Source organism: Jaculus jaculus, chromosome 19, assembly GCF_020740685.1.
Source record: "Jaculus jaculus isolate mJacJac1 chromosome 19, mJacJac1.mat.Y.cur, whole genome shotgun sequence".
Classification (NCBI taxonomy): Eukaryota; Metazoa; Chordata; class Mammalia; order Rodentia; family Dipodidae; genus Jaculus; species Jaculus jaculus.
In genome coordinates, this window is record NC_059120.1 from 59,898,529 (window position 1) to 59,911,569 (window position 13,041).

Consider the following 13,041-nt stretch of genomic DNA (forward strand, 5'->3'; position numbering starts at 1 on the left):
GTTCACCATGCAACATGTGGGAGGCTGTGACCGGCCTGGGCACCCACAGAATGGGGTTCGAGAGGGGACCGCTGGAAGAGCAAGAAGCTGGGTCACCAGAGAGACAGGCAGAGGTGGGAGTAAACCCTCCAGAGCCTAGAGGTCAGCCAGGCTGACCTGGAACTCACTATGTAGTCTCAGGGTGGCCTTGAACCTAGGGGCCGTCTCAGGGGACCAAAGCTGGAGGAGAGAATGGAGGGGACGGCTCATGGACTGAGCACAAGGGAGGTGTGGTGGTCCGAGCTGGCAGGGGTCAGCTGAGCTTCTCCCATTGCTCAGCTCCAGCCACTCACCTACTCACACAGCCACAGAACACATCCACTTTTTAAAACGTTTTATAAAATTAACAAATAAATATTCTAAGCCATACAGGCTACAGGAACAAAGAGGAGAGACCAAAGAGACTGGTTTTGTCTCAAGGAGGGACCCTAATGTTGTGGGGCTGGGACTGCTGGCCTGGGGAGGGGCAGTGGCGGTGGCGGAGGGGTCTGGGTCTGGCAGTCCATCCCTCTCTGTGCGCACAGAAGAGGCAAAGGAGGCAGAGACCCTCGGAGTGCTGGGGCGGGGGACGAGCTAGCCTACAGGAGGGCGGGAGAGGCCGCGGGAGAAGTCATCCGGTGGACTTGGCCTCACTCCCGGACGTAGACTCTGGTGCACACAACGTCATCCGCAGTCATGGTCTGGAAGGACAGAAGCAGTTGTTAGCCAGTGAGGTGCCTGGACACCTTGGTTTTGGAGGAGGACAAGGGTTGAATGGATGTAAACTAAGGCCTTCCTGGTCCAAACTGGCAGGGTTACAGAGTGCCCAGGCATTGCTGACATCAAGCAGAAGCCTGCTGCGGCCCTGAGCCAGGGAGAACCTCCTGGAGACTTGTGCGCCCCTTCATGGACATCTGCTGCACACAGAAGGAACACCGTTTTTTTGTTTTGTTTTGTTTTGTTTTTTTCCTTCCTTCCTTCCTTCCTTCCTTCCTTCCTTCCTTCCTTCCTTCCTTCCTTCCTTCCTTTCTTTCTTTCTTTCTTTCTTTCTTTCTTTCTTTTGGTTTTTCCAGGTAGTGTCTCACTCTAGTCCAGGCTGACCTGGAACTCACTACGTAGTCTCAGGGTGGCCTCGAACTCATGGCGATCCTTCCTCCTACCCCTGTCTTCCAAGTGCGGGGATTAAAGGCGGGTGTCACCATGCCCCCGACAAGGGACACCATTTCTAAGCAATTCCATCAGAAGGGCGGGAGGTGCTCTTGAACTTGCTGCTTCCTGGGGCCTGGAGAGAAGGCTTGGAGCCTGCGGGGTCTACATGGGGGGGGGGGGCGCAGGAAGGCTCACCAGGATCAGCTCTCCATCGTTGGTCAGTTCTCTGGTCCAGGAGGTCTTGGGGCCCTCCCCCTTCAGCAGCCGCTGCTCACACACCATCTTGTTCTCGCCCTCCCATTTCACCAGGCTCTGAAAAGGACCAGAGAGCGTGAGCCGAGCCCACCCAGGGGCCGTGGAGCGAGGGGAGAAGGCACCGAGCCCTCTCCAGCCTGCTTCTCGGGGGGTGAGGACACTGGGGACTCTATCTGGGTAGTGGGGGGCGCGACAGTCTGGCGTGGGGGGGGCGGTGGGGTCCCCTACCTTACAGGGTCTCCCATCTACAGTCTGTTCTTCAAACTCCTCCCCGATCTTGAAGTTAATCTCCGTGGTGCGCACGGTGGTGGAGGTCTTGATGTAGAAACTGGATCCCTCCTGCTTGATCTCCACCGCGGGTTTGGAGGCGGCGGCCACCGCGATCTTCCGTAACATCACATTCACCCCTGCAGGGAGGGGGGGCCGTCACTCCCTGCTCCCCAGCTGCAGCGGCCCACCCGCGCCTCGGGGGCCCACGCGGGGCCCTGGAAGGCGAGGAGAGGCCCAGGCCGCGGCCCCGCCTCGTTGAGTCAGCTGTCCACAGGGTTCCCCAAGTCCCAGCAATTCACTTTCCCCATGCTGCCACCCAGCAAGCGTCCTGGCGGCTCCCTGCCCTGCACTCTGGCTCCTCACCCACCCTAGCTTGAGACCCATCTGCTGGGGCCCACCCGCAAGGCACACCTGGCAAACAGGGGCCACCTGCCTCTGCCCCTGCCCCAGCCCTTCCCTGCCAGGCAGGCCACGTGCTCCCTCTGCCCCTCCCCCAGGCTGCCAGCAGATTCCCAGCAGGAGAACAGGAGCTGCTGCCTTCCCCCTGCCCAGCCAGCCTGCCTTCAGGCTGGGTGACCCTGGGCAAATGGCCCAACCTCTCTGAGCCTCAGACTCCTCCTCTGTCAAGCCGGAAATGGTAGCTACGAAGTTATCAGTTGGATCTAGAATATACAATGCCAGGCACACTTTTTTCCAGAAATGGTATCCTATTTGCTGATAAAAGGAAGCCTCCTCACCCAAAAGGCAGAGATTAATGATTTTTTTTTTTTGGAGGGGGCGGTTTACGAGGCGGTAGGGTGGCACTATAGCTCAGGCTGACCTGGAGTTCACTATGTATTCTCAGAGTGGCCTTGAACTCACCGTGATCCTCCTGCTTCTGCCTCCTGAGTGCTGGGATTGAAGGTGTGTGCCACCACGCCCGGCTTTATAATTTTTTTTAAGATTTATTTTTATTTATTTATTAGAAACAGAGAGAGGGAGAGAAAGAGACAGATGATAGAGAGAGAGGGAGAGAAAGGGAATGGGCACGCCAGGGCCTCCAGACACTGCAACTGAACTCCAGAAGCATGTGCCACCATGTGCATCTGGCTTACGTGGGACCTGGAGAATCAAACCTGGGTCCTTAGGCTTCACAGGCAACCACCTTAACTCTTAAGCCACCTCTCCAGCCCTATTATTCTTTAATATATAATACATGCTGATGAAAACAAGAAAGAAAGAAAAGAAAGCCAGAACTGGAACTGGGGCTTGAACAGCTGCAATCAGAGCCCGCTCTCTGGTGCTCCTGAAAGGCTCCCACAGTCCCCTCCAGGGAACCCTCTCCTGTCCTGAGGAGAGGAAAAGGAACCACGTGCCCTGCCCCAGAATCCTCCAGGCCTTCTCCGCCTCTGTGACAGCAGAGTCTCTGCGCCCCCTTACCCCCGTCTTTCTCTGCTCCCCAGTCACGGAGAGGTGGGCAGACAGCTGAGAACAACCCTTTGCCAGGACAGGGGGCCCTGCAGGTGGGGGCACCCCGGGTGGGCCACACTAAACCCCACCCATGCCTCCTCTGGTTCAGCTGGGTAGAAGAGAGCCTTTCAGGGGTGCAGCAAGAGACAGAGGGTCAAGCTGCCAAGGACAGCCCTCACCCCAACCCCTCCCTGGGTTCCCAAAACTGACTCATCCACTTCCAACAGAAGGGCCTGTTGTGTGGGCCCTGAATGTTATGGTGGGACCTAAGCCTCCCCAACCAGATGGACTTTTCTGGAGGTGCTGAGGGGGTCTGCAGGGGCTGAGGACACCTCCCCTCAGCCAGCCCCTGGAGCTGATGGCACGGCGAGGCTCAGCCAACCTTGGCTGACTCAGGGCAGTGTTTGTATAACCCGTCTGTTTTCAATTTGCTGCTAGCAGGGCCTGAGGAGGGCACGTGGCTCTGAGAGACCCTGCAAGCAAGAAAAACAGCCCGAAGACAGACAGCCCTGTAAGCTCGTTCTTTTCCCGCTGGGGTTTGGGGGTGGCGTGAGGCCACCACCTCAACCACCAAGGAGGGGAGCCAGGATCCAGAGCTGACAGAGGGTAAGCTGAGGTAGAGGAGGCTGTAGATTGTCTGAAGGGAAACTTTCTGTCCTTTGATCTTGATTTTCCCAGCGAGGGCATTGCGGGAGAGGATGAGCGCTGCAGGACTCCCAAGGTAGAGGGGCTTGCCTGGCATTCGGGAAGCTCTGGTTCAACCCCCAGCTCCGCATAAAGTCAGGCATGGCACTGGCCACGCATACCTACTATAATCCCGGCCCTCGGCAGGTGGAGGCAGGAGGATCAGTTCAAGATCACCCTCTGCTACGGACGGAGTCGGACGTCTCCCTGAGCTACTTGGGAACCTGTCTCAAGCAAACACTGCAGTCATGTATGTATTGCGGTTAGATGGGTCCCCCAGTCCACCTACGGCCTAGTCGAGAAACGAAAGGCATGCTGTGCTTTGGGGCTTTTTCACTCACTCAAGTCTTCCTTTCCTTTTCTTTTCTTTTTTTTTTTTTTTAAATTTCTCTCTCTCTCTCTTTTTTACTTGAATGAGCCCACTCTCTAGCCACTGCAAACTCCAGCTGCATGCAGCACCTTTTGCATCTGGCTTCACATGGGTACTGGGGAATCGAACCTGGGTTCTTTGGCTTTGCAGAGAAGCGCCTTAACTGCTAAGCCATCTCTCCAGCCCTCGCTGGAGTGAGTCTTTAATCTCTCTCTCCAGGCATCACGTCCTGGCTCTCTTCCATTCCCCAGATCCTCTATCTAGCCCAGTCCCACACCAGGAGGGCAGCAAAAGATGGGCAGGGAAACGTAGAGGGGCGGCCTCGGTGGGTTCCGTGTCCCCCTCCCTTGATTAACACACCCAGCTGCACAGCAGCTGGTCTCTGGCTAGGAGGGAGAAACCTCAGACTTTCAGAAAAGGAGTTTCACACGAAGACATTTGCTGAAATCTAAGAAAGTGATAATTACCCAGAACGATTTTAGGACTCTGGGGCCGTTTGCTGTAGGAAAATATTTGTTTCACTGTGAGGGTGGGACGGGCAGGGCTGAGTGGATAGTGCCGAAGGGGTGTAGGGCGCTGGACCACCTGGTGGGCGGAGCCAGTAGTGGAGGGTAACGGACCTCTCCCCTAGGCCGGGATTGGGTTACTAGCGAGGCTCCGTGAGGGAGCTTGGAATGCCTCCTAGGGGCTCCCTGCCTGGATGCTGGCAAGCGTGCGGGCCAGGTGCCCTGGTCAGGAGTCCAGGCGCATGGCCCAGCCACGCGTTCTCGAGACCAACCTCGTGCCTGTGGCTTCTTCACGGGCTCTGAGTCACCAATGAAGCTGGCATTGGTTTGGTGGGGACCGCGCCGAGGAAAGCACGATATGGGCGTCCAAGCCCAGTGTCCCGGGACCCAGACGCCCAGCACGCCACCCCTTTTTTTTTTCTTGGATGCAGGCGATTTTTTTTTTTTTCCCGAGGTAGGATCTCACTGTAGCTCAGAGCTAACCTGGAACTCACTCTGTTGTCTCAGGGTTGCCTCGAACTCACGGCGATCCTCCTACCTCTGCCTCCCGAGTGCTGGGATGAGAGGCGTGCGCCACCACGCCGGGCTTGCACGCCTCCTTTTCTTCCTCGTCCTAACCTCCCTCCGTACCTCCAAGGACTCCAGGGTCCCTCCTGCCCCTCCCGGGTGCTCCAAAACCTCCTTACCCAGCTCTTTGAGCAAGTCCTCGAAGTTTTCCGATCGGATGATCTTCCAGTTGCCAGAAAAGTTGGGCATGGTGGCGACACGTTCAGGTCCTCCGCTGGAGCACGGGATGCCTAGCCGTCTGCTCCAAAGCCGCCCGGCTGCCGCCTTTGTGGGATCCTGCTACTGGGAAACCTAGGCGAGTCGGAGGCAAGCGCAAAGTGGCGGGGCGCCAGAACGAGGCGCTTTTATAGGCGGCCCAGCCCGCCCCGGCCCGGGGAGAGAGGCGGGCCCCGCTCCGCCCCCGGCCCTCCCTCCACCCCACCTGGGGGCCCTGAGACCCTGGGGCCACCCCACCACCCCAACTGTTCCTAGTCCTGCGGGTGGATCGAGGGTTCTCGCGGGGGGGGGGGGGGCACCAAGATAGCATCCTCCCTAGCCAGTAGGTGGATGGGGAGGTACTCCTGGCGGGAGCCAGAGTCACGTTCCATCAGTTCCCTACTCAGTGGTCCAGACTCAGTTCACCCCGCAACCCAAGGCGAGAGTGAACTCTCATCCCCCCAGATCTCGAGCCGGAGCTGGGGATTGGAAACGGGCAGCCCAGTGGGCCCTCACTGGCTTGCTCTGGATCCAGCGGCACAGTGACGTGCTCTCTCGCGGGAGAGGCCACAGAGCCCCCTTCTAGAATAAATGGCTGAGACTAAGGCCAGGGTGCCGCGTCCCCCACCCTGGGGTCCAGCTCCGGCCGGGCTCTGGGCTCGAGTCGTGCGTGCGGCTGGTGACTGATGTGAGCGCAAAGCAACTCGCTTCTGTCCGGGCACCGGGTGGACACTGAGGGGTTAAGCGGGAGCCCCAGGCACGAGGCTGGAGGGGCAGGGGTCACAGCCAGTCACTTGACACGACTCTCTTGCTAGACTCCCGGGGCCCCGGGGAGGGGGCGGGGTGGGGGAGGCGATCGCAGAAGCCGCGCCCGGGCGCGCCGCGCTGCCACCTGGGTCGAGGGCAGGCGGGGTGCGCGGGAAGGGGGTGGAGCAGGGTCTCAGGTGTCCCCGTCTTGAGTTGTCACTCCGGTGGAAGGAGAGGAGGCCCCTTAGCAGGAGATCTAAGGAGGGGGTGGCGCCCGGCATTCAGGGAGGCCTCCCCGAGTGGGAAGGACGGGAGATGGAGGCGCAGAAGGGACCGGGGGAGGCCCGTGGAGATGCGCGGGGTGGGGGGAGACCCGAGGCCGGAAGTCACTCCCCACGGTGCGGGAGCGCCCCGGGGGTCCTGCGCCGGCGCCCCCTCCCGGCGCCGCTGGGAACCCGCCCCCCTGCGCCTTCGGGGGTGGGGTGGGGACGAGAAGCCCCCCACAAGGTTCCTATCCAGGTCCCTGCTTGGCTCCGACCCTGAGGACCCGGGACGGTCCGGCGGCCTTTGGCATCCCACCATCGCTGGGAGCATGGAGAGGGGCTGCGGGGTACCCCGAGGCCAGGGGAGTCCGGGCCTGAGCGGATAGGGATTAAAACAAAGGTGAAAGGACTTCCAGACCCGCCCCACGAAGGAGAGAGCAGGACGCTCGGGCCCGGGCTCTAGGGAGACAGTTTCCGCGTGGGAGCTGAACTTGGGATGTGGAGACTTGGGAAACAGGGCTCCCCTGCAAACCGCCAAGGTGGGGAGCAGAGGAGTCCCCCCACCCCCACTCCCCGAGCGGCTGCGCTCCCGACTCCTCCTCGGCGTCGCTGTAGGTACAGGGAGGGATTAGGTTCTCTGCAATCCGGCTCCGCGACGACAGAGGGATGAGTTAGAGGTGGGAGGAGGGAACAGGCGGAAACCAGCCTCTGCTTTCTTTCTTTCCCCGACGCCCTCACCTCTCCCCCCAGGCCGCCGTGTTCATCTCCAGCCGACCCCAGGCCCCTGGAGCTCCCTCCAGCCCCCCCCCCCCACGTCCCACCCCCGCAAAACAGTCCAGTCTCTTGCTCAGGTGGCACCCCCCCCACACACCTCCTGCAAAAGAAAAGGGCAGGGGCCTGGGGAGATGGCTCAGCGGTTCAAGACGCTTGCCTGCAAAGCCTGCCGCCAGGGTTCAATTCCCCAGCCACACGTAAAGCCAGACATTCATTTGCGATGACCAGACACACACACACACACACACACACACACGGAAAGAAATAAAAAAGAAAAAGGCAAGTCCTGTCTCTCCCCCACCAGTCTGAGCCAAGAGGAAGGGTGTTAGCACCTCACATCAGGGATGAATTATGGGGATGAGGAGGGAGGCCATCTGGGAAGCAGGGGGGACCACTCGCCCCACAGAGCATGGAGCCCTGGAGGGGTTCCCTGGGGTGGGTGTCGGGAGGCCTAGCCCACTCCCCTCCTTTCACCCTCCACTCCCTCACCAGCAACTGGCCAGGATTCCCAAACAAACCTAAGCAAGACAAAGGGAAGTGGGGCTGGGAGGGAATTCTTTCCAGATGTGTCTGCGGTTTGGCAGCGCAGGGCCGGAGCTCCAGCCCCTGAACCCCTCCGGACTCACGCGGGAGGGGTAAGTGTCAGCCGGCTGCTGACTGGCTGAGGCCCGCAGGTCTCGGCCTCTGCCCCAGAGAAGCAGCAGGCAGGGAGGCGTTTAGGGGAGATGCTGGTGGAAGGGGGGAAACTGAGGGAGAGGAGATAACAGGGCTGGGGGAGCGTGGGAGAGGGGGCTAGCAGAGATGGATGGGGAGTCTAGGGGCTGAGGCCCTGGAGCCAGCTGGTGGGGAGGGGCTGCATCCAGCAAGCCACACAGCGCCCCATGACTGGCTTTAATTTCCCGCTGGGATCAATAAGGAGAGGAATTTCCTGGTGCCTTTGGCCTTTCCATTATTACCAAATCAGCTGCAGATCTGCTCCGGGCGACCCCTTCCCTTCTCTCAAGGCCTGGATTATACCCCTCTTGGGAGTCCTCTAGGAATGCAGAGGCTCAAGGGGGGGGGGGCGCCAATAGGGGAGCAAAGGAAGAGGAGTCAAGGGGGGGCATTCTGGAGTTTTGTCCCATTGCAGTGCGGCTTTGAGGGGCAGGCGGGCGATGTGCTGGGATGGCAGCAGGGGTCACGGGGTAGATGGGAGCACGTCAGGGGCTGCTGTGTGGGGTTGGGGAGAGGAGGGGAGACCCTCCTGCCCCCTCCACTCCTCCCCATGCACCCTGGCTGGGGGAGAAGAGAGCACATAGCCCGGCGTTGGGGAGGAGTGGGAGCGCCACGAAGGAAGTCTCCACCCTCATCCCCAACCGGGACGGGAAGATTCTCTGCCAAGGTCAGCGCTGGTGGAACTCCTCACCCAGAAGCGTTAGCGCCTGCCTCGCCGGGTCAGCGGGTTTGTTGACTCAGACTAAGCGGGGAAAGCCATCCAGGTGGGGCTGGCCGCTTCCACGGAAGGTGGGAGGTCTGCGACCGGAAGAGGGGCTGGTGAGCCTCCATCTCCTGAACCTCAGGATCCACTCTGCCTGCAGCCCAGCCCTGGACCCAGCATCCTGCCTCCCTCCCAGTCCAGGTCCACCGCTGGGGCACCGTTGTTTGTCTTGCTAGCTCAGGTGCCCAGCCTTTTGAAACATGCCAAGGCCAGGTTCAGATTTGCCCTGAAAGAAAGTACCACCGCAGCAGGACTGGGGGGAGGAAGCCCCCTCCCCCAAAGAGCCTAACTATGGGAAGAGTAAGCTGGGAGACAAGGTCAGAGACCTAGGAAGGAAGCAACCTGCTCCCCAGGAACATGTGGGTGCAGAGGAGACACCCTGAGAACTAGGGAGGCAACAGGACCCCAAGGGAGCCAAGGAGAGGGCAAATTCTGCCCAAAGTCAAAGTGCTGTCTTCTCCGGCACTGACCTGCAGGGGACCTGGCTGGGCGTGACAAAGGGAGGCCCAGAGAGGGTCCGCGCAGCACCCAGGCGGTGCCTCTGTTGTTCTTGGCTCTGCCACCTCTTTCCCAGTCCCAGCTGCCAACGCTTTCCTCAGGGCTGGGCAGGGCTGGGCTGGTTGAGCCAGGAAGGCTTTAGGGCGGCGGGGTGGGGATGCTCTGGCTGAGTACATGTCCCGACCAGAGTCTCAATCCCCTGCATGGAGAGTGACCTGCAGTTAAACTCGGATTGGCTTTACAGTCAGGTTCCTCAGGCTGGACCCTTCAACCTCTGCCACCCGCTGCCTTGAACTGGTCTCTCACCTCAGAAGCCAGAGCAGGAGGGGCTAGGTCTAGCCAGGGCAGGCTTAGCAGGGTTTCGTGGCACCTGGGGAAAGTGGCCAGCTGTAGAAAAGACACAGAGCTCTCCATAGCGCAGGCTCAAACTCTGGGCGCTGAGCCTGGGGTATGCCAGGCGTCTCCCTCGCACCGCCCGCCCCGCGCTCTGAGTGTGAGAAATAGAGGCGCTGGGGCCTGGGACTCTCCCCCAGTCACGGAGGTTAACTGATTTTATAGAGGAAGAAGAGATGGAGGGTTGGCTGCAGGCTGGCGAGCACCAGGCCAGAAAACCAGATTCCGGAGTTGACAGGAAAGAGTAGAGAAAGGGAACGGTCCAGAGACAGGGAGACCCACAGCGGTTCCCGGGAGCAAGGCAGGAGGAGGTGATGGGCCAGCTTGGGCAGACTCTTCCTCCCTGGGCTCCTTGGTAGACCCATGCTCCCCTCCCCACCCCACTCCCCTCTTCTCTCTCTCTCTCTCTCTCTCTCTTTTTATTTTTCCATGGTTGGGTCTCACTCACTCTAGCTCAGCTCCGGCTGACCTGGAATTCATTATGTAGTCTGAGGTGGCCTCCAGCTCACAGTGATCCTCCTATCTCTGCCTCCCAAGTGCTGGGATCAAAGGCGTGCCCCATCACACCTGGCTTATTTTTTTTTTTTAAGTAGAAAGATGTGTGGACACATCATATGTTAGTACCATCATTTCTATCCCCCCTGCCTCCATTCATTGAGGGTCCTCCTCAATGGGATTGCTGGCATTCCCCCTAAGTTTGCAGGGTAGGGTCCCACACTAGCCCAGGCTGACCTGGAACTCACTGTGTAGTCTCAGGGTGGCCTCGAACTCACAGCGATCCTCCTACCTGTGCCTCTCCAGTGCTGTTATGGTACTGAGGTCACACCCAAGATCTTGTGCCCACTAGGCAGGCATCGCATCACTGAGCTATATACCCAGGCCCTCCACTTTCTCTTAAGACCCCAAATATAGACAATAGACCTAGTAGCTTTGTTCCCACCCAACTTGGCTCACAGAAAACCAGTGAATTCAGTTGCCCTGGAGTCCCAGGAGTCAACTAGTCAAGACTAGCTTCCCTACCCCCCAGCAGGGGTCTTGGTGCGGCATAGCAGGCCCTGGCAGGTTTTGCCTCGGGGCCAGTGGGCAGACTCTCAGAGGGGTGTGAAGGGCAGGGGGATTTGAGCAGAGGGAGGGAGAGTCCCAGGGACCCAGATTTCATCTAGAGCTGGCAGAGGTATGCACAGATAGCAGAGCTCAGAATCGGATCCCTTAGCTGCTCAAGGCCTTGTCCTTCCCATGACCCCCACTCCCACCCCTCCGCCTAGCAGGACTAAAGAGCTGATGGGTGGGCAGGTGGGAGGGGAGCGAAGGAAGACTGACTAGACACGAAGGACTGCTCTGGGTAGCACGGCTGGAACGGGAAGATGTGTGAGGTGGGAAGCTCGGATTTCCTTCCTCTTTGGGTACCACCAGCTCTGGAGAATGTTGTCGAAGAAAAGAAACTGAACAACCTCTGGCCCCCACTGCCACCCACCGCCCTAGCCTATTCTGTTGTCTCCCAGGGCTTCCAGCCTGCCTGGGCATCAGAGGGCACAGAACTGAGAATGTACACTGCCCAGACAAAACCCTTAACTTCTCCCCCCCACCACTCCTCTACCATTGATCGGTGGGAGCGTCGGAACATGGGGAATGGCAGAAACACATCCCTAGGGGACCAAAGAGGCCAGCAGTTCCTGGCTGTCACGGCTGCCAGCTGCCCCATGACCAAAGCTCAGTGCTTGGGACCTGGAAGCCTAACCAGGTTTCCTGAAGGTCTGGATCCAGTGGACACTTTTTCTCCTCCCAGAGCTGACCTGGGGCCAGGACTCCCAGAGCGCCTTTCCAGCTGCTTGGGGGCATTTGTGGTCTGTGTGGGCCATGTTGCCTTATGAAGCCCCCAGCCCCCAAGCTTCCCAGGGAATTGGTTCCCTGGTTCCCAATTGAGAGAAGGCAGTTCCAAAGAGTGAAAAGTATACATGTGCCGACAGCAAAGCCTTCCCCTGCTGGGATGGGCACCCTAGCCTTTTGTCTCCCCCAGCACCGCTTGCCCACCCTTCAGAAGCTCTTCTCAAGAGTTAGCCACTCTGCCACCAGCCAAGTCTGGGGCAATCAGGCTGGATTCTCTGGGTACGGCAACCAGGATAGGACAGTCTCTCTCTCTCTCCTTCCTCTTCAGCTATGATCTGGAACCTTCTCAGGGACTCTTTCCAAAGAAGTGACCCAGCAGAATTCCATAGGGTGCAAGGAAGTACAGAGCCTTGGAGTATGCATTATGCTCAGTGGGTGTCCTGACAGATCAAGCCAGGGTCACAAGCACTGTCCTAGGAGAGAAAGACATTTTTTTTGAGGTAGGGTCCCAGGCTAACCTGGAATTCACTGGGTCATCTCAGGGTGGCCTCCAACTCCCAGCGACCCTCCTACCTCTGCCTCCCTGGTGCTGGGATTAAAGGCATGTGTCCCCATGCCTGGCTAAAATCCCAAACCCTATGAGGACTTGCACGGAAGGCTCTCTTATAATCCCAAGCCGGGCTCATGCATCTGCAGCAGTCTTCCTTCGGATATTCACATGGCTTGCTTCCTCACGTCTTTCAGGTCTCTGCTCAAGGGCATCTCCTTAAAGAGGTTTGTGTAGACAGTCCATGCAATATTATATGAGGGAGTGTATGTGCATGTATTCCCCCCTTTTTAAAGCTATTATTATTATTATTATTATTATTATTATTATTATTATTATTATTTTCTTTTTTGAGGCAGGGTCTTGCTGACCTGGAATTCACACTATGTAGTCTCAAGATGGCCTCAAATTCACGGTGATCCTGCTACCATTTTTTTTTTTTTTTTTGAGGTAGGGTTTCACTCCAGCCCAGGCTGACTTGCAATTCACTATGTGGTCTCAGGGTGGCCTCAAACTCATGACATCCTCCTACCTCTGCCTCCCAAGTGCTGGGACTAAAGATGTGTGTCTCCACACTTGGCTCCTCCTACCTTTAATTTTGTTTTTTTAGTGAGAGAGAATGAATTGGCACACCAGGGCCTCCAGCCACTGCAATCGAACTCTAGACATGTGCACCCCCTTGTGCACGTGTGAGACCTTGTGTACTTGCATCATTTCTGTGTCTGGGTTATTTGGGACCTGGAAACTTGAACATGAGTCCTCAGGCTTCAGAGGCAAGCACCTTAACTGCTAAGCCATCTCTGCAGCCCTTTAAAACTTTTTTCTTAGAGCTGGGCAAGGTGGTGCATGCCTTTAATCCCAGCACTTGGAAGGCAGAAGCAAGAGGATCACAGTGAGTTTGAAGCCACCCTGAGACTACAAAGTGAATTCCAGGTCACCCTGGGATAGAGTGAGACCCTATCTTGAAAAACAAAACACAAACAAACAGCAACTTTTTGTCTTGACAGATTCCATAATTATAGATAATAAACCATGATAATGCCCTCCCCTCC

General features: G+C 58.0%; 1 protein-coding gene across 1 annotated transcript; it reads right to left on the reverse strand.

Moving 5' to 3' along the window:
* Positions 1-358: 358 nt before the first annotated feature.
* Crabp2 (cellular retinoic acid binding protein 2) lies at positions 359-5,570 on the reverse strand. Its single transcript, XM_004667287.2, has 4 exons — positions 5,388-5,570; positions 1,651-1,829; positions 1,363-1,479; positions 359-719 (listed from the first exon to the last, which is right to left on the reverse strand). The coding sequence occupies exons 1-4, from the start codon at positions 5,455-5,457 to the stop codon at positions 669-671; spliced, it is 417 nt and encodes a 138-aa protein (XP_004667344.1). The 5' UTR covers positions 5,458-5,570; the 3' UTR covers positions 359-668.
* Positions 5,571-13,041: the final 7,471 nt, after the last annotated feature.